We start from the raw sequence: 21,744 nt of genomic DNA, 5'->3' as shown, positions 1-21,744 counted from the left end.
AATTCACTGTATCTATTGTTTCCTTCTCTGCTGCTGGCAAACCTATCCAAATTTCATCTTAAAAAAAACCCAAAAAACCTTTCATTAGATCCTACCATTCCCACTGTTATAATCTGTCTCTCTCCTTTTCTTAACTAACCCCCTACAAAAATCCATCTATACATTGAAACTGCAGGTTCATGCCAGTCAGTAGTGGGATCTGACCCAAGAGTTATTACTATACTTTTTAACCTGAGAAAAATGGAAAGATATTGTCTTAAAAACAAAAACAAAAGTAACCATACTTGGTGGCAAAATATCTTCTCTCATTCACCTCTTCTAAATTCTCTGCAATATGGCTTCAACTAAAATGTCTATCTATAAAGTTATCAACTTTGTGTGCATTTCCCTTCTATTCACTCACATTTGATTATCCTTTTTCATCACTACTCAGTGGGAATATTACAATTGATTCCTAATTGGTTTTCCTGTTTCATATCTCTTCTTATTCCAATCTGTCCTCTAGAAATTTTCCTAAAGTATGGTTTTGACTCTATTATGTCATCTACATTAAACTCCAGAGACTGCATATTACACCTAAGATTAAATATAAACTTTAATTTTTCATTAAAAATTTCAAAAGTTCGTTCCTTACCAAATATCCAATAATCTTAGCATTTATTCTTCACCATATAGTTTCATTTCACCCATATTAGCTTGCTGGTTCTTCTATACACAGGGCACTCCTTAACCTATCACTATATCTTTGTACTAGTTCTCCCTTCTTGCCTGGAATGCGCTTTTTCACATCTTTGACTCTTAGAAATCCTTAGATTCCTTCAAAATTCATCCTCTGTGCAATCCTCTGTGGGAAACATTTCCTGTTCCTTTAAGCTGTTAATGCTCTCTCCTCTACAATTTCCATATATCCACTTTGTATGTATTTCATATATGTGTTTATGTTATGTAGCTTATTATGTAAGTTTCTCAAGAACAGGGACTTTTGTGAAAATAGGTGTCCTATACCTGATTTGCTCTCCATCTCTATGTGTATATCTCAATCCCTAGATATTTATATATCATTATATTTCTCTATCTATGTCCTAAACTTGATCATTGAGTATCTTTCTAGAGGGGAACCTGTTGATTTTATTTTGGAAAACTATAGATATGAGCTAAATGAATACTTTAAGAGAATTTCCCCAGGGCTTTGGAATAAAGATGAAATAGACCCTCTGGTATGAGAAGATTCTGATTCCCTCAGATCCCTTCTTGACATAAACCCTTTCATTTCCAGGGTCCTTTTGTGAAAATAATTTCCTAAATCTTTCAATCACAGTTATTTACATAAAAAACTTTTAAATCTAATTATAACAGAAGGACAAAATTCTAGGATTTGGAATTATACCTTTGAGATTATTATTAATAAATAACCAATACAATAATTTATAATCAGCATGCCCAATTTGTTATGAATGCTATTTACTAAACATATTTGCCAAGAAAGTATATCATTTTCCCCGAGCTGCCCCCACAGATTTCCCTCCAATCAATCTAAAACTCTACCTAAACTTTAAGATCATTATATAATCTTAATGTAGGTACAGCTTTCTTCTCCTTCCAAAATCTAATCACACTTTTAATATATACAATTGGCTAATTTAGCAGATAACCATGAGCTACTTTGCAACATCTCTTTTTATGATTATCTATTGCATTTACTATTTCTTTTGCTATTTTTGTTAATTAAACTTTCACATTTTTAAGTTTTGGGCCCCCAAGTAGAAAATAAGGACTACATCTTTTATTTCTTTGTAATAATACCTAATTAAGAAGATTAATCATCAGAGGTTTTTCCTTGATATTTTGACAGATTATTTACTTAGAAGAGATTCTCCTCCTCCAGGTTAAAATGTTCAAGAAAACTCACATTTTTCATACCTTGAGCAATATAGAAACTTTCTCATTTTCCTGAGAATGCTTTGTCCCAAGACCCCCCTCCCCCAGTATCTCATCCCAGATCACAACACTGATTGGCTTTCTCTTACTTGGCTACTGTCTCAAACATTTTTTAAAATTGCAAGTTATTAAGATCTTTAAAAGTGAAAATAATATCTATAGAGTACCATTAATATTGTATTATTTTCCTTAAGTACTGTTGAAATTTCTCAAATAAAAATATGTACATTTATATATACATATATATGTGTGTGTATATATATATACGTATACACACACATACACACACACACACATATATATGTATATATATACACATATATTTACACACACACACACACATATATATATGAAATTTTGCAAATAGTATTGACGATGCAACATGGTAACATGGTACAGGGGGAGGCATTGTGACATAGTGGAAGGAGCATTGTTTGGTATCATAGGACCTCAATTTGAAATCTGACTCTCTTACTACCATTGTGATCTTAGGCAATTCAGTTAATCTCTCTATGATACAATTTTATGTGTAGAATGAGATAGTTGAAATATAAGGTCTCTGAGATCCCTTCCACGTATCTATATTTATATATAGACAGTATTTATATTATGTTCTTTTGTCATTCAATCAATAACACTTAATAAGCACTTAAAAGGTGCTGGACATTGTGCTAAGTGCCAAGAAAACAATCATAAAGAATGCAACACTTCTTGATCTCATAGTGCTTACATTCTTATTGATTCTTTTATGAAAACAATCTTTAAGCCTTGACTAAAGCCCTACTCCATTGCCTTATGATGATGGAATGGTGTACCTCTTTTAGTAGGTTATGAACTTTCAAGGTCCTACCAAGGTCAATAGGTTTCTAACATGGATCTGATAAAGGAAGTAATAACTAACCTGTATCTAGCATATCTAGTTTCATGGAGCACTTTGATCCCATTTTCAGGTTTCTTGACAAATATACTGAAGTGATTTGCCATTTCCTTCTCCAGCTCATTTTATACACGACAATTTATAGGCAGACAATTTAGGCAAAAAGGGTTAAGTTACTTGTCCAGAGGCACACAGTTGCTTGAACTCTTAGTCTTCCTGACACTAGACCCCACACTATCCCCGGTAGCACCTAGCTTCCCCATGACTTAGGTCACTAAAGATATTAACACCATTTTATAGACAAGGAAGCTGAATCTCAAGTTCACTTACAAATCTTGATTATTCATCAAATAAGGAAAAGAGAAGTTTCCTCAGATTTTAAAGTTCACTGTTACATGCTATCTTTCTGAGGCTGGATTTGAACTTGGCAAGTCCAACATTAAGTTAGTTTGTTAAGTTTGTTTATCCCTTCTGTGGATATTTTCAGCCACAGCAGCTCCAAGCTCCATCCAATTAACTGTATATTGGTATGATTTGTATTAGGAAAATTTTAAAATTTACAAATCCTTAAAATATCAAAATATTTTCTAAGTGTTTATGAAAACAATAAAACTAGTGTTTAAAAAAGGAAAAGAGGACAGAGAATCAGAATGGTGATTTTTTCAAGAATACTGAAACTATTCTTCCCACACTGAAAACATTTTGGTTTATTCATTCATTCATTTATTTATTTATTGATTATTTATCTTCTTTATTCAATCGATCCAATTTGTATTTTGCATGTTGTAAATAAGGGTCCAATTTTAGTTATATAAAACTTCATTTCTATTCCATATTGGAATTTTTTTTTTTTACTTTTTTATTCAAGTGCAAAATAGCTTTCTGTATTCTCCATATTATGGGCAGAAATTATAAAGTGGTAAATCATTTTGTTCTTGTTTCCATGATAGCCAGGTAGCCATTTAAAAATGATATAGACATTTCTTCATAACTAACTGATCTGGAATTGTTACTAGACAGAATTTTACCAAAAATCTCTGTTCCATAAGCCTTTTTGCTATTATTTCAGGTTTTTCCTATTTTTTTCTCTCCATTTCATTTTTTTTTTCTTCTATTAATATTTATCCATTTCTTCTAATGGTCTTTGTTTTTCTTAATTTATTTGAAATTAATCACTAAAATCAGGTATAAAATCAATACTATTTAATCAGTTTTGTAATCCTAGAAATTAAGAAAAGAACACACAAAACACAAATTTTTAAAATTAATTTTATAATTATAACATTTTTTGACAGTACATATGCATAGGTAATTTTTTACAACATTATCCCTTGTACTCCCTTCTGTTTTGAATTTTCCCCTCTTTCCCTTCAACTCCTCCCCTAGATGGCAGGCATTCCCATACATATTAAACATGTTATAGTTTATCCTAGATACAATATATGAAAACATTTTTTGACATACTTGGTTTCTAATTTCTATAATCTTAAAAGTAAAATTAAATATTTAACTAATTCATTCTATCTTTGATTCTTTGCTAGGCATTTTATTATATTTGAAAATTAAAAGCTATAGATGATTCACAGCAAAAAGGTGCTTGGAATAAAGAGTAGGGAATGAGAATAAGTAAGATTTTGAGTAAAGTAAAGGGACAAAGAAGAATACTCTTTAATTTCCTGAAATTCAATAATGATAGGTCAGGAGGCTGAGGTCTCTGAAGAAAAGAACAAAGAAGGGTGCCAATTTAAAACTGATACATCATTACATTGGGTAGGAGCATTATTACCAGGAAACTGGGTTTTCAGAAAAGAAACTACTGTCAAGGTAATTCTGCCATGGCTTAAAATAAACAGATGAGAGAGAGAGAGAGAGAGAGAGAGAGAGAGAGAGAGAGAGAGAGAGAGAGAGAGAGAGAGAGAGAGAGAGAGAGAGTAAATAATATTTGCAATTATCTTCAGCAATAGGGCTAATAAGCACCTCATGCTCTTATAACTAGTTGTAAATGATGAATTCCAATGTCATGTTTAGTTTAAACTATTAAGGTCAGTGAAGACCACATCTGTGAAGGCTAGAAGAAAATGACTTATCCTAAAAAAGTATTTAACCTCCAAAAAGGTCTTGAAATTATATTCTATGGGTTTTAGAGTGCTGACATAGATTACATAGGTTTTGAAGAGTAATAAAGATTTTGGAAAGTTGTAATGAGGGGCTATTTGCAGTACCTCTGAAAGAACTTAATGGCTAGAAGAGATTATAGGAGGTAATTGTCATGTTATCTACATGCTGAAGAACTGCATTCTGAATTATTACATTTTTAGGCTTTTATTTTGTTTTAAAAATTAATTCTAGTTGTTTCTCTTGGAATTATTGTATGATTTTAAAGGATCACCATGGAATAATGCAAGTTATTTTGGAGTACAACGATATAAATTATACAATGAACACAGAGCAGTCTTTTTCTGAATAAAGCCTGTGGGGGGAGGGGGAAACACTCGTGCAATATATAGATGTATGCAAATGTAATGCAGAGAGTGCATTTTTCTTTTTTTTTTTTTTTTTTTTAAGACAATTGAGACATCAACATCTATTGGAACATCTAAATTATTCCTTTGAAAATGTTGCTTCCTACTTTTTCATATGATTATTATATTTTGTATACATAATTGAACATTTTGTGAAGACAGAAGTTAAAAATAATCATGATCTTTTGGTTTTTCTTTCATCATCCCTCAACTGGTTTTCCTCCCTGACTTCAAAGTTAATCATTATAAGTATATATCATTTAAAATATTTTTCATACTTTGTTCTTATGCTTAACAAAATTAAATTTGGAGAAAAAAATTCAATGATATATTTTGATGGCAAGAAGCACATCCCCTCCTCCTTTTAAAAAAACAACAAAGAATGGGTTTTATTTTTCTCTAGGACAAATTTAGCTTAAATGTTTAAGTTTTCATTATATTAAACCTAAATCACATTTCTCCAGTTTATTATTCTTAGTACTTCATTCCTCTCTAGGCTGCACTGCAGACTTTTCAAATGTCAGTGGTATAGGGAGCCCCACCCTCTTTTCAGTTTTCTCTTTTATTGGGTTCCTCTATTAGAGTAATCAGGGGTTCTCAAATTACAGCCAGATGTGGCTGGCTGAGGACTTTTATGCAGCCTTTCAGGTTACGGCAAAAGGGCTGAGGGGTGGAGACAGAATGTGAGGTTTTCTTTTTACTATAGTCTGGCCCTCCAACAGTCTCAGGGACAGTGAACTGGCCTCCTATTTAAAAAGTTTGAGGATCACTGGTAGGTTTTTTGAGGATTGACACTTTTTTTTCCTTTCTGCTTATATTTACTTTGCCAGTGCTTAAATATACTTGGTTCATGTAACCTGTTTTTTTTTTTTTTTTAAAGAATCTCCACTTTTATCATAATAGTTGCATTGTTTTACAGTACTAATTTATCAGTATCATTTTAAAATATGTTATGCAGAACTTTCAAGATAGTACTTCAGAGTCTATGGAGGGGGTGGGGAAGACAAAACCAAAAATGTAGGGAACCTTATTCAGCCCAAGATAATGGGTCTTCTTTCTTCCTTCTTCCCTCTCTCTCTTTTCTTTTCTTTCTTCTTCCCTCCCTCCCTTTATTTCTCTTTCTCTCTCTTTCTCTCTTTCTCCCTTCCTTCTTTTCTTCCTTTCTTCCTTCCTTCCTTCCTTCCTTCCTTCCTTCCTTCCTTCCTTCCTTCCTTCCTTCCTTCCTTCCTTCCTTCCTTCCTTCCTTCCTTCCTTCCTTCCTTCCTTCCTTCCTTCCTTTCTTTCTTTCTTTCTTTCTTTCTTTCTTTCTTTCTTTCTTTCTTTCTTTCTTTCTTTCTTTCTTTCTTTCTTTCTTTCTTTCTTTCTTTCTTTCTTTCTTTCTGTCATATTGCTGGCTTCTCCTAACTTATGTTTTACCACAACCTCCATATTTTTTTACGCAAAATTACTACATTTGACTAAGGCAAATTATTTTTAAACCCAAAATTAATCCTTGAATGATTCCATCTTATTAGAATCTGTCTATTATTTTAAATATTCAAGAATATTGTGAATGCTGACTATTACTTGCTGTTAGCTATCCTGCCCAGATATTTATTCTATTCTCTTCAAATATGGTACACCTCATCCAAATTATTGATAAATATTTTAAATCCCATTTCTACATTCCATCTGCATTATCTTGAAAAATCTGCCCCTTCTCAGGTAGGTCCTAATCAGTTGATACAGCTAGAACACCATGTTTATTTTTATTTTTGCAATGAATGTGGTATAATAATAATAACTAGTATAATAATTTAAAGTTGATGCCAACATTTTTCATATCCAAAATGTATTCTTCTGAAGCGTCACCACAGTTTTTCCAAGTTATGTATAAAATCTAAAATGCAATGGGATATTTTTGACCCTTTACTGACATTGAATTATGAAAAGATTTCTTAGGACTACCATCTAGCTAGGGTACATTCAGCCCAGCATCCACAACCTCAGACTTTATCCAAACCACAACAGAATGCCAGATAATTCCTGAAGAAGGAAGATCTTAGTCATTGAATTCAGACAATTCAAGGCCTATCTATGCTATCAAGTAGTATGGAAGCAGAGTTTAACACAAGCATATATCATATAGAAACTAAAGCTGGATATATGAGTAAACAAAAGAAAATGCAAAAGAAAATGGTTTCAGAGAAGCCCAGTGAGCAAAATAAGATAAGAGAGTAACTCCAAAGTATTGCAAATTGAACTTTAGAGAAAAATGTTATCAATGTTAGGCTACAAGAGTACCTGAAAGAAATTAAACTGGAGAAATATAATGGAATAGCTGAGAGGGGGAAAAGCCCAAAACAAATTTACCCTTCATATTAGGCTATGGTAAAATTTACTCAAAAATTGAACTCTGAAAATCATATTTGGGCAAACAAAAATTTCTTTCATAAGAAGTGAAAAAAAATTAAGACAAAATCAAATTGTTCTTTGACCATTAACTTTAAGTATTTTCCTTTTCATCTGGTCAAAGATAAAGTCAAGAAATAATTTCAATTAGCTGAAATAATCAAATGAGACTCCTAACCTTTATACTAGGGACTTTACTGTGTAACTAGTAAATCTCTAAAGTACCTTACAAATCTGGAGATCTTGATTCTGTGTATATAGACAAAGTGACGTGTCTCAATTTATTAGACCAGTGACTTTAGATTCAATACATTACCTAGTGAGCTAAACAGATGAAATACTATATGATATATGGAAAATATACTAAAGTAAGTCGCTAAGATTAGTCTTCTACAGTTTTTGTATCATGGAAGGATAATTCTACTTTTGGTGAGCCACTTTATAATTTAGGGAAAATCTAGATTTATATTTCTTTCTTAAAATTATTTCAGGCATGAAAATAATTGAATATTTGAAATATTAAATATTTTAAAAGATTACTTATAAAAGGATCACATGATTAATAATTAATGGATATAGCCTAAAATAAAAATATATTTATTAAAGGAATCTGGGATAAGAAAACATAGATACTATCATTGCTTAATAATTATGATAGTAAACATTTACGCAGTGCTTAATATATGCCAAATAATATGCTAATAACTTTAAAGTTGTGTAATGTCAATAAAGAGGCCAAGAGTTGGTTTTGATGATCACAGATTGTCATTTTAAATAGTATGAAAGCATGCTCATCAATTTATTTCAATAACTTTCTAAATAATTTTTTTTTTTTTAGTTTGCACCTGGGAAAACTCAATTACACTGTACATCAAACTCTACAGAATAGCATTTTTGAAAATATTGTAATTAAGCCTGTTCTCAGAGACCTGAATAGAAACTGCATTTTAAAATACTAGGGGAAATAATTATTATCTAATCGATTTTTTAATTCTTAGATTGGTATCATGAGTAACTTGATTTTTACAGTATGTATCTAAAAAGAATAAAGAAAAAACCTCTTCAAAACTTAAGCCAAATGCATGAGTATTCCCTTGAGCTTTCTAAATATTATTTTTATACTCTGCCTACTCTTCCCTTAATGCACAACTGAGAGAGAAATTATTTTAAAGCTTTCAAAGAATAAAATATATTTAATAAAAGTGTACCACTTCAGGTGATATTCGTTCCTCTTTTTTAAGGCAGATAAAACCCCAAGATTTAAATACATTGATTTAAAATGCATATTATGCATTATTTTCCTTCTTTCTTTTTTCTTTATCATTTTTGCTTTCTATTCACGATTGCTCCTACACTAATCCTTCCTGATGCTGAACTTGAAAGAGTGGAAAGTAAGCATTTATTTATTTGCCTCAAGTCTACTGCAGACATTTTGTTTGATACAAAACCTATATTTCTATCTCAGCTTTTCATTTTACAGTAATTTTATCTTTTATCTTTCATTGGCATAATCATTTTGAATATCACATTGCAGATTAATTGGTTATATTATAATACTAGGGGGTGATTTCTGATATTTCTTTAAAAGTGGATGTTTTCAGAAAAAACTTCTTCAGGCTTGAATCAGATGGATCTATCTTTGTGTTCTGTTACATATACAAACAATCTAATGTGAGCTACAAGTTTCTTTTTATCTTTTTTTTTTTTTAACCACAATGAAAAGTCTATAATCATTAATTTAATGAACTAAAGATATTTAACCTAAAGAAAATTTGGGAGTTAATATATGGAAGAAAGGATTAGACTTGTTTTTCTTGGGACCATAAGAAAGATAAAAGTAATGGGCAGAAGTTTCATTAGAAGTAAATTCTATCTCATTAGAAGAAGGAACACCCATAATTTGAGTTTTTGGTAGTAGAATAGAAAATCATGACATGAGTTCCCCATTCCTGTAGGCTTTCTGGATAACCATTAGCTTTGTAAAAAAGAATGCTGCATTTAGAATCAAAGGGACCACACTGAAATTATGGCTCTTGTCACATACTACCCGTGAGCTTGGACAAATTATTTAATCTATCTAGACCTTATTTTTTTTTCATTTGCAGAAGAAAACAAAAAAACAAACATAAAAAATACAACTGATAAGAAACTTGGACTATATGATTTTGAGATCTAGATCATACTATGAAGTGGAGTTCATTATTGTTTAGATATATTTGGACAAGCTTATCTCTTTGTAATTATGTTTTCTTTGTGCTTTCATTTTGTTTTTTACCTAGATCTTCAACCTACTGGCTAACTCGTATCCAGTCCTTTCTGTACTGCAATGAAAATGGCCTTTTGGGAAGTTTTTCTGAAGAAACTCACTCTTGTACTTGCCCTAATGACCAGGTTGCCTGCCATGGGTTCCTCCCCTGCATTGTGGGAGATGGTTCTTCATGTTTGACCTGTGCTCCGGATAATCGTACACGCTGTGGAAATTGTAATATTGGATATATGTTGAGTCAGGGGCTTTGTAAACCAGAAGTGGCAGAATCTACAGAGCACTATATTGGTTTTGAGACTGACTTGCAGGATCTGGAAATGAAATATCTATTGCAGAAAACTGACCGGAGAATTGAAGTCCATGCCATTTTCATCAGCAACGACATGCGTCTCAATAGCTGGTTTGATCCTTCCTGGCGCAAGCGAATGCTCCTTACCCTGAAGAGCAACAAGTACAAAGCAAGCCTTGTTCACATGATTTTGGGTCTTTCCTTGCAGATTTGCTTAACTAAAAATAGCACCTTGGAGCCAGTTTTGGCTGTTTATGTCAATCCCTTTGGAGGCAGCCACTCTGAGAGTTGGTTTATGCCTGTGAATGAAAACAGCTTCCCAGACTGGGAGCGGACTAAGTTGGACTTGCCACTTCAGTGTTATAACTGGACGCTAACGCTGGGCAACAAGTGGAAGACTTTTTTTGAAACAGTGCATATCTACTTGAGGAGTCGCATCAAGTCAAATGGTCCAAATGGCAATGAAAGCATCTACTATGAACCACTGGAGTTTATTGACCCTTCCCGGAACCTGGGCTACATGAAAATCAACAACATTCAAGTATTTGGCTACAGCATGCATTTTGACCCTGAAGCAATTCGGGATTTGATTTTGCAGCTGGACTACCCCTATACTCAGGGATCCCAGGACTCAGCACTTTTGCAGCTGCTTGAGATAAGGGACCGTGTAAATAAACTCTCCCCACCTGGTCAGCGCCGTCTTGACCTTTTCTCTTGCTTGCTTCGTCATAGACTCAAGTTGTCGACTAGTGAGGTGGTGAGAATTCAATCTGCTTTGCAGGCCTTTAACTCCAAATTGCCAAACACAATGGATTACGACACAACCAAATTATGTAGTTAACCATAAATGTCAAGCACAACCCAAAACCTTGAAGGAGTTTTTACAGTGCTTTTGTGGAACAGTTTATGTTTGGAAGAGTAAATTTAAATTGTCTTTTCAATATCTGTCTTATATCAGTCAATACCGTTGGATGGCAATTTACACATGAACTTGCTGACAATGAATATATTATACCTACAGTTTTGGTTTATGAATGAAATAAATACTGACACCAGTCTAGAAGACATTCTACTTTTTACAATAAATTTCATTTGTAATTTTATATGTTCCGTGGCAATGCTTTTGTGCATTACATCCTCTAGAGGGAACATAAAAGGATACCAATAAAATTTTGTAGCTGAACAGTTATTAAAAAGAAGTGCTGTGGGATTCCTTTTCTTTTTCTTCTATAAAATGACTTCTATTTTGAAATAACTATGTTAGACACTGGGGAAAATGCATAGGTTTTTTGTTTTCGTTTGGTTTTGGTTTGTTTTGTTTTGTTGTTGGATTTTTTTTTTTTTTTTTTTTTTAATGAAAATATTGGAAAGATCCCTTGTTTGATGAAAACTGGATTCTCTCTCCTGTAGTCCTTAAGGAAAACCCAAGCATTGGTAAAAGGCTCTAGTCTTCAGTGATATTTTCATTGTTAATGGTATAAAGGTAGAATTGTGTCCCTATCATTCAAATTTGTAAACTCTTCCTAGAGACATGCTATCTTCAAACTAGTTAATATGACAATTCTCAAATCAAAATTACTACGTGTTTTAGAAATTGGATTATTTCTTCTTCTTAAATAAATATGCAAAAAAGAAGACAAAAAATCACCAAGATTATAATCAGAGCATATAGGTGAAAAATTTATTTCCTTAGCAACTATTTTAGTAATTTACTTTGAAATTTCTAGTACCTACAATTAAGCATTAACATTAGACATTTTCAATTTGATCCAAATGGTATTTAATGAGTGCCTCTTGCTCAATCATATTCTGACAATACTATAATAATGAAACTAACACTCATATATTGTAAATTGTTAGCAAAACATAAATATTTAATTAAATAATTCTGGAGAAAAAAATTCAGAGTAATAAATAAGTATATTTCCACTTCCTTAAAATTATCATTGCTAAAAAAAATTCCAATAACTTTTGAACATCTTATGATGAGCTGACCCTTTCATTACATCACTGATTTTCACCTAAGTTCCTAATATGAAAAGTAAGTAAATTATTTATACATATAATTTGCATGTTTTGGTAGATTTAATTAGGTTTTTTAATTAAGTCCACAGTTAAATAAAACATACACTATTTCATTGTTTATGATAGATATTGAGATAGCTTTTTTTCTTAGTCTAATGGTACCAGAATCACCCTTACAAATAATAATAAGTACTATCTAGTTCATTCCCTTTTCTCAGGTCATAAATGGCACTCAGTACGAATCTGTCTTCTTTCATTATTGGTCCAAATCAAACAGAATTGAGAAAAATTTTTAAAAATCATAAAGTAGCTAATTAACACATAAGGAAATGCTTAAAACACTTGCTTCTATTACTTTAAGATGGAAAGAAAAATAAGGTAATAACTCCTACTTTCTTGAATCAATCAAGAGAAGAAGAAAATCCCTCAACAATGGCCCAAAATGGAATAAATGTTGACATCTGCATTCTGAAGAAAATAAAAATAAAATAAAATATCAAATCAACAAATCTTAATAATATTGCATAAAACAAATATTGAGTGCTATAAGTTCCATTGCCTGATAACAATTAAAATCTATATAAAAGAGTAGGTTTGGAAAATATTTATGCAGTTTATCTCCTTTGACCCCCATTAATGACATGTAAATGGTTATATTAGTAAAAGTAATCAGTCACACATGGTAGGGCTAGCCATTTCTTCTTGACTCTTGGTCCAACATTGTGCTTCTTCCCCAACATACTCTTAGTATACAGATGCTGAATGAATGACCATATAGAGACACAATCTGCAATTTACAAGATTTGATTCCATTAAGTATAAAAAATATATCTAGAAAGAGGTGATATTAAAATATTTCAGTTTAAAAATGGTTTAAGCAATTAATTCATTGCACTTAACAACACCCATGTATTTAAAATTGCATTCTTTCTTTCCCAAAACTATTCTTCAGAAACTAAAGTTTTGATGCATTTTAAAAGAGACCTAATTGATAAGTTTTTTTTTTAATTTAGAATTGTGCTAATGGGGCTTTTTAGGTATAAGAAGTCAAAGGAAAATTAAAATAATTTCCCTCAATGCAAAAAAATATATTTTAAACCTCCCTGACAAATCAATTATGTGCCCAGTTCTATCCCTTGCAAATTATGAAAAAAAATTTAAAGGTAATATCTTTGCCTCCAATGTGTTTGCAATCTATTTTGTTTATATTGTATTGAGTTTCACTGTATAAAAGATGTATCAACAATGTATTACTCATCCTTATTATGGTTAGTGTTAAAATCAATAAGAATAACTCTCTATTAAGTAAAAGGAGAATGTGGTACATTTGGCATTAATCTCTGATAAACTAAAAATGTTAACCAAAAGCTTGCTTCTCTTCTGGTAAAGAGAATCTAGAGGACCAAGAAGCATTCATCATCCCTTCAGTAGATTAAGGATCTTTTTATTTGTTTACAAATATGTTATAACAACAAATTCTTAGAAAATAGAATCAGAAAAATACTCAAACCAGTTTAGAAAACACAATTAGCATAATAGGTTATTCTCCAAATTATCACAGTTAGCTTTTTAGTTTCTCTGAACAAGTTTTCTAATATTGTCTCAGAGATGCACTGTAATGTTAAAATAAAAGTATTATTCATAAAATCTTCAGGGAACTTATTTTATGCTTAGCAATCTATTGCTGTTCCAACTCCAGTGTTGGCACCTGCCATATCAAGAATCACAGACTGGTTTTCAACTTAATAGGACCTCAGATCATATAAAGAACTATCCCTAGTTGCTATAAATAATTATATAGACTGGCCCTTCTCAGCTTTCAATTGAGATTCAAGTTCAATTTAATTATAAGAGAAGCTTAATGTGATTATATAAGGAACACTGGATGTAGAACTAACAACCAAAGCTCTAAACCTTTAGATTTATAACAAATAACCATTATCTTCTCAGAATAGAAATTTTATTATGTGCATTTCTGTTAGAAATTTTAAAGGTAGAAAATGCTCTTTTAAAACCAAAGCATTCTCTATGCATGCGGATTGTTATTCTGAGAAAAAAAGAGGCTATTTTTTTCTTTAATTCTATGACATCTTTGGTTCCTTTAAAAATAACTGAGACAGAAACAAGAACATATTACTTTTTAGCTGACTTCTGGCCTCTTCCTACCCCTGCTTCCTTATTTTTTGATATATTTAAGCAAAAATCATAAATGAAATTGATCACTAATTTCTATTTTATTTTTAAAAAGCTAGTGTCCATTTGTTAATTATAGCTTTTAATCAACCATAATTTTATTTACTAATTCAATTAAACATACACTCAATACATGTCTGCTACATGCCAGGTACCATTTTAGGTGCTAGATGCTAACCTCCAAAATGTATGATAACTAGCATATTTATTTTATACTATGCAAGGATTGGTTATTCAATATATATTTTCCCATTCATGTATTATCCTTAGCCATTTTTTTCTTTTCTTTTTAAAATTTTGGGCCATATCTTTCCATCTAGTATAAAATAGAGGTTCTGCAACATGAATTGTCACATGTGACTTAACTATATCAAATTAATCAAATAATTGGCAGTGTGCTATTTCACTTAGTGGTAATCTAAATAACAATGTGAAAATGTTTTAGTTACTGTCTACGAAAGCTCAAAATAGGATTTTTCCCCTTAACCTCTCAGACATGTAGTGATAAAAGCACTCAATGAAACTAAGTGAAATTTCTTTTAATATTCCACCTTCTAATAGTCAATTAATGTCTTTTAGATTCAGTTTTTCTGAATAATAGGATAACATAAACAAGTAAAATGGGATAATAACATAAAATGGGATAATGTTTTTTAAAAGTCATCTAAATATTGTTCCTTATTATGTGATATATCCTTTAATTACATTGTGCTTTAAAAGTAATTGCTTTTAGGAGCAAGTAGTAATATGTTCTCAATTCACATGAGAATTTGTGCATAATAGAAGAAGAAGAGAGTTAATATCTGGTTTCAGTCAATAATCACATGATCTTGAGCACTGATCTTTATCTCAGTTTTTCCAAAAAGATGTTGGACTATATAATCTCTAAGGTTTCTTCCATCAAGACCAAATGTTACACAATGGCCCTTACATAGACTAGCTTTTAGATTTAGAATGATGTGTTTTCTCATGCAGTAGGATATTCTGATTATATTCAACAGTGAGTAGAAAAATCAATATTTAATTAATGAGATGACTTTCAGCTTTTTTCTAAAACTAAATACTGTCACTGAAACTTGTGATAACTTTCCAAGGACATTTATGGTCAAGAAAAGATAGGACAACTCAAACAATTGACATTGGTCACACTTCCATGTCTCAATGCCATCTTTCTACTGGCTTTTCTCAGTTCCTTTCATTGCTTAGAAAATGAAGGATAATTTAGTTATACATTTATCAATTATCTTCAGAGTTTCCCCATAAGCAAAGCTACTCATGAATCTCAACTCAAGATGGACATAAAATTTTTCATTAATAACTTATATTGTAACCTGAACCATAGGTCAGATAGAATTTTCAAGACTGTTACAACTATTGTGTTATTTTAGTTTGTCAGAAAATCATGCCTCTAGGAGAAAAAAAAAACTGACCATATAACAAAAAATAATTATATTCTAATGTGAGAATGATTTTCTGATCAGTAATTCATATGTTTTGTCTTTCTGGAGTAAGGCTGGGTATCAATATAAGCATGCCCTTTGGGCAAGCTGATGCTGCTGTGGTAATTATAATAATTGATTTCTGAAAGGAGAGCACTGTCAAATTGACTCCTGAATTCTTAGTATGTACTATATTTATGTACTAATTATCACATTCCATCAGCAATTAGAAAAAATATAACTTCCATCAAAGATATTTTCAAACCAGAGAATATAAATAAAAATACTTCAGATACTGAGTGTTTTTAAACTGTGTAAAGAACAAGATAAATTATACAGCCTTCAGAAATTGTTTGTTGATCATGTATATTCTATATGAATATATATCATATGTAAAAAAAATTACCTCCACTCCTGCCTCAGAAAACTATAATGATCTGTCAGATGTGACAATGTAAGAATTTTATTGTTGCTATTCAGTCATTTCTGTTATGTCCCACTCTCCATGACCCTATTTGTTGTTTTCTTGGCAAAGATACTGGAGTAGATTGCCATTTCTTTCTCCAGATCATTTTACAGCTGAGGAAACTGAGGCAGAGTGATGTGCCCTGCCCAGGATCACATAGCTAGTAAGTGTCTGAGGCCAGACTTACCTAAATTTATATATTTTTTCATACAATTAACTATACTATATGACCACAAAGCCAGAGAGTCCTCTGTAATCTTGATTCTGTGTAATTTTGGACAAAGGACTTAACCTTTCAGTGTTCAAGTCAAGTTTCTAAGGCTATAAATTCTAAAGAACATGTACACTTGCATTTTTCAAGGGAGTTTTCTGCCCTAGGAGTTCTTTATACCAATAAAATTATAGTTCTAGTTTTAATGCCCAAATTGTAATTATATCTCTAGTTAATTTTCTTATTAGTATAGGTTGTGATATATCATATTTCTATGAAGAATATCTTTTTGAAAACAGGAGTAATTTTTATCTTTGTTTTTATATTCCCATAATTTAGTCCATAGTAGGTACTTAACGCTTATTGACTTGATTTCCAAAATTGCAACTCTTTAACTTAAAATCTTTGTATCTGCTGATATATCATCTCTTACATTTCCATTTTCAATAGAACTAGAATTCTTAGAGGTAATCAACTTTCATTCATATCTCTTTCCCATTTAAGTTTCTATTTACATATTTATTTAACCTTTAATCTTTTATTTTTAGAACACATTCAGATCTATAAATGAAAATTTTTTTCTTAAATTATTCTCACCTACTTTTCTTTGCATCAGCCAAATTATTCTTCTTTCCTTTAAATGTCAATTGTACATTTTTTTCTTCAAAATATATTTAGCCCATTTTTCTGAGTCTGCTGATCCATTTCCTAGATAATCTTGTCTTATCACTGCTGTTTTTCCTTCTTTCTTTTTTCACTTCTTTAATTATAGAATTCCCTTACTGTTCAAACAAAGACAGAGACAAATAATCTCATTCCTATTAAAATATTTTTAAAAATCATTTCCTGAAATGATAATTTCTATTTCTTGTTATTCATATCTCTCACATTAGAAATAATTGAGTTCTGACTCTAGTTAATAAAAATAATATCACCAACAAAACCAGATCATTTATTTGTATCCTAACAAATAAAATTATAAGAATCATATTATTGTTAATACTATTTATGTAGTTTTTTTAAAATATGCAAAGCACCTCACATACATTATATTGTTTAGTTCTCAACAACCCTGTGAGATCAGTGATATTATCATTCCCATTTTATAGGTGAAAAAATTGAGACTCATAGAGTGTGAGCTGTCCAATGTCATACAGCTATTAAGTAACCAAAGAAAGAATCTAAAACCACGTATTCTTGATTCAAAGTCCATTTAGCCCACTATGAAGCCTACATGCCTAGCTTGAGAACATCTAGAACACAAAAGTGTGAAATCAAACAAAAGGCTATGCTTTATGCATCAATAGGAGTTGGTTTTGAAGATTTGAAGTCACACATGGTAATTGAAACTAGAAAACTGTTGAGACCATTGAGAGTGAAGAGGGCCCAAAAAATAACCTTAGGGATTTTTTTGCACACTGAATAATGATGCAGACAAGGAGACTGAGAAAGAGTAGCAATGCTAATTAGGAAGAAAGGCAAAGAAGAGAAGTGACATGGAACAGATGAGATTCCTCTGGGAATAATAAAAAAAGATCCAGGAAACTACAAATATACATATTCCTCCAAGGAAATTTCTCAACAAATGCATATAATATTGTCTCTTATAGCTGGGTTAATCTTGTATGGAAGAACATCAACAGAAATTGATGGGGTGAGAAGAAATGAAAGATCATAATCCTACTGACAGAGAAAATATCACCCTGATTATAATCATAGAGTCACAAAACCACTATTGAAGAGTCTTACTTAACATTTTGAAAATTCACAAAGCAAAACAAACAAACAAACAAAAGAATCCAGAATTATAATGAAAGATAAACCTGTCATTTTAACTAAATGCAAAGATGATCAGTTAAGCACTTCCTTATTTGTTTAATGTGTTTCCCCTTTACTTTCATTTCATTATGTTATGGTGTTATTTAAATGAGTAATTATTTCTAACGTAAAGTTAATTCCAAAAAATCTATTAATCACCTATTATGTTCAAGATATCATCTAAATATTTAGAATTCAAGGATGAATTAGACATCTACTTGTTTTAAGGAATTTATATTTTTCTAGGGAAAATAAGACATTTAACATGTACAAATAATCATATTAGCAGATCATATGAGCTGAATGCCTCTATACTACCAACAAAAACCCTTAAGATATGTGATAAAGGAAGAAGCTATTGATCCTGGGATAGGGAAAAAGCTTTGAAGCCAGGTTTTGAAGCATAGGAAGGGTTTAAGGCAGGGGTTCTCAAATTATGGCCCACAGGCCAGATGCCGCTGCTGAGGACCTTTATGAGGCCTGCTGGGTGATGGCTGAGGGGCGGAGACACAGTGTGAGTTTTTGTTTTTACTATAGTCCGGCCTTCCAACAGTCAGAGGGACAGTGAACTGGCCCCCTATTTAAAAAGTTTGAGGACCACTGACTGGTTTAAGGGTTCAATTTTAAGGGTAAGTATAATTTTTACATAGAGGACAGTAAGCAAATGAATATAAATTGAAAAGGAAGGAATGATATTCTCAAATGGGACAATTATTAGATTAAAGAGTATAAAAACAGGAAAAAGGACTTTAGGTTTAGCAATTAAAAAGTCATTAGTAACCTTGAAGACAGGAGTTTCAGTAGAATGGAAAGAAGCTTAAGTAATGTTCTAGGAGAGTGGGCAGTGACTGTAGATGTCTACTCAAAAATTTTCAGTGAAGGTTTTAATTATAGAATACATTGATAACTGGAAGAAAATACAGAGATCAAATCCAGCAAACTAATTTTATAGATGAGGAAACCAACAAAGAGAGAAGTTAAATTGGTCGATAGCTAATAAGCATTTTAGGAAGAATTTGAGCCTAAATTTCCTAATTCCAGCTACAGCACTCAATCCAGCATGCCCCAATTTATTTTGCTTTATTTGCTTTTAATGGTAACTGAATGTTTTTTTCTAATATCTTTAAGGAATTATATGTGTCCTTAAAAATAACTGAAGCTTATCTCTTTGTATTCAAATATTATTATTTACTTAGTTTAACCATTTTCCCTTAAAATTCTTGACTTTGTGATATAACCAGATTGGTCTTAGAAATGAAATAGTTAAGCTTGGTAGAAATGTGTCTAAAACAAGAATAAGTTGTCCCAAAATGAGACCCTGAGTGCAACATTTGTGAGCTATTGTGTATGAACTTGGGTTAGTTGAAAGTATTCTTAGAGGGCTTTTTGTTTCATTCTGGCTTCTCCTCTGTGTTCCACAAAACTAAGGCTGAGAGAAAAGTGACCTTAGATTAATTAAGATGTTTCTATACTAGAGAAACTTTTGAAAATTACCTTAATCAAAAGAAAACTTTAAAAAATTTGAAAAGTTGCACTTCAGAGAATTGCATTTTTAGTTTTCATAATTATTTTTTGGGGAATCTAGGCCATTTAAAAAAAGAAAATATCACTTTTCTTCTTAACTGTATAACTGAAAAAAAAACAGTTAAATCCCTTGCTTGCTATTATTTGGATAACTGTAATAAAATAGCAAGTCCTAGGTGACCCAAATTGAATAATTATTAGGTTTGGGCTGGGAAAAACAATATGAATCCCATCATTACCAATTTTTTTTTAAATTTTATTTTGTCAAATACAGATTGAAACACTGGTCATACACTGGACTCCAAGGCCAAAACTAAATAAAGATGAGAGACAGCTTACCAAATAAATTACAGCATTATCCAAATAATTTAGGCTTAATTGGAGATCTGAATCATCCAAATAACTTCTAATTATCCACTTTCTTTTGTGACCCTAAAACTTTTCTGAAGATTCAAATCAATTTGGTAGACACTTATTAAGCATCTACTAAGTGCCAGACACTGAACTGGCACAATCCATTTCAATCGCATATGCAGGAAAATATAGTTGAATTTTCTTTGTTTGTTTGTTTTTTGGTATAGGTTAATGTTCAACATTCATTTCATACTTAGTATGAGTTGCATCTGTGTCCTTATCATCATCCTGAGTCAAATAAGGAATGATGATATTTACAAATGATGTTATCTCTACCTTTTATGGTTAACTGAAGATTATTAATAAAAGGCTATTCAGCCCATATTTTTCTTTTTTCCCTCAAAATAAAATTATGCCCCATTTTCTATTTTATAACAGGCACAATTTTTAGGCACTAGGATTTATTTATTAGGTGATACTAAGATTCAAGATGAGTATGCAATCATCATTTTGTCAGAATTGTCATGGAACCATTCCATCCTCTTTATTCCTGAGGTAAAAATGAGACAGCTTAGGTTTGAGCTAGCTGCCAAGTCTTTTTCCAGAATCCTTCCTCAGCACCACTTTGAAAAAAAAATAATTACATCAGCACTTCAGTGAGTAGGAATGACAAACTCAGCTTGCCTCATTGTGCTTCATATATATTCATAGCAATCCCATAGTTATCTGAGGACTAATTCTGCAGCACCAATTACATTTTCTTTGTTGTAGGGTTTCTTTTAAAAGATTTTTAGAGTCCTTTTAAATGCTCAATTTAGGGAAAAAAGTCTATTTTATTAAGGAATTATCATGCTGTCTTCTGAAATTACCCTGTGTTTATGTATGTATATATACATATATACATACATTTATCTGCAATTTTAAAATTCTTTGTCTTAGAGAAAAAAAGAGGAGAAAAATTTTGGGATCCTTAAATTTCCTCATATAACGTCAAGCATAACATAGCAAACTGTATAAACTTGATAAATAGACTATTTAGGAAAGAAGGGGATTTTTCTAAGCTCTGATCAACTAGAAAATCCTTATTGTTCTAAAATTTTAGTATTGGATATTTCCCAAAATTTGCTTTTCTTATTTTATCAAGTATTCTATACTTCATGAGTTTTTGTTTTTATTTAAAGTGTTGTTTCAGTAACATTCTGTGAAGGTTTTCAGGCAATCCCATGACTGACTTCTCATTGCTAGGTTATGCCAGGACACTGTCACTTTGCTTTATCTTTATCACCTTAAATTACACATGAATGACACAGGGGGATGGGGAAAAAACAACAATTATTGAAAACATTTATCTCACCTCAATGAAAGTCTATGCGATTCTAGCTCTAAATATTTTTGATGGTGTCTGTCTATTTAATAAAATTATTGTTGAAA

The 21,744-nt window shown here is 31.4% G+C and overlaps 1 protein-coding gene across 5 annotated transcripts in view; it reads left to right on the top strand.

Moving 5' to 3' along the window:
* Positions 1-11,493, top strand: part of BRINP3 (BMP/retinoic acid inducible neural specific 3) — a 510,141-nt gene extending 498,648 nt beyond the window's left edge. For all 5 annotated transcript variants that reach the window (XM_074308611.1, XM_074308613.1, XM_074308612.1 and 2 more), the window contains exon 8: positions 10,008-11,493. In XM_074308611.1, the coding sequence (XP_074164712.1) occupies positions 10,008-11,124 (1,117 nt within the window). In that variant the 3' untranslated portion in view covers positions 11,125-11,493. The remainder of the gene's footprint in view (positions 1-10,007) is intronic.
* Positions 11,494-21,744: the final 10,251 nt, after the last annotated feature.

Source organism: Sminthopsis crassicaudata, chromosome 4 (genome assembly GCF_048593235.1).
Source record: "Sminthopsis crassicaudata isolate SCR6 chromosome 4, ASM4859323v1, whole genome shotgun sequence".
Taxonomy (NCBI): Eukaryota; Metazoa; Chordata; class Mammalia; order Dasyuromorphia; family Dasyuridae; genus Sminthopsis; species Sminthopsis crassicaudata.
Note: the sequence above shows the minus strand (reverse complement) of the source record. Positions and strands in the feature narration are given on the sequence as shown.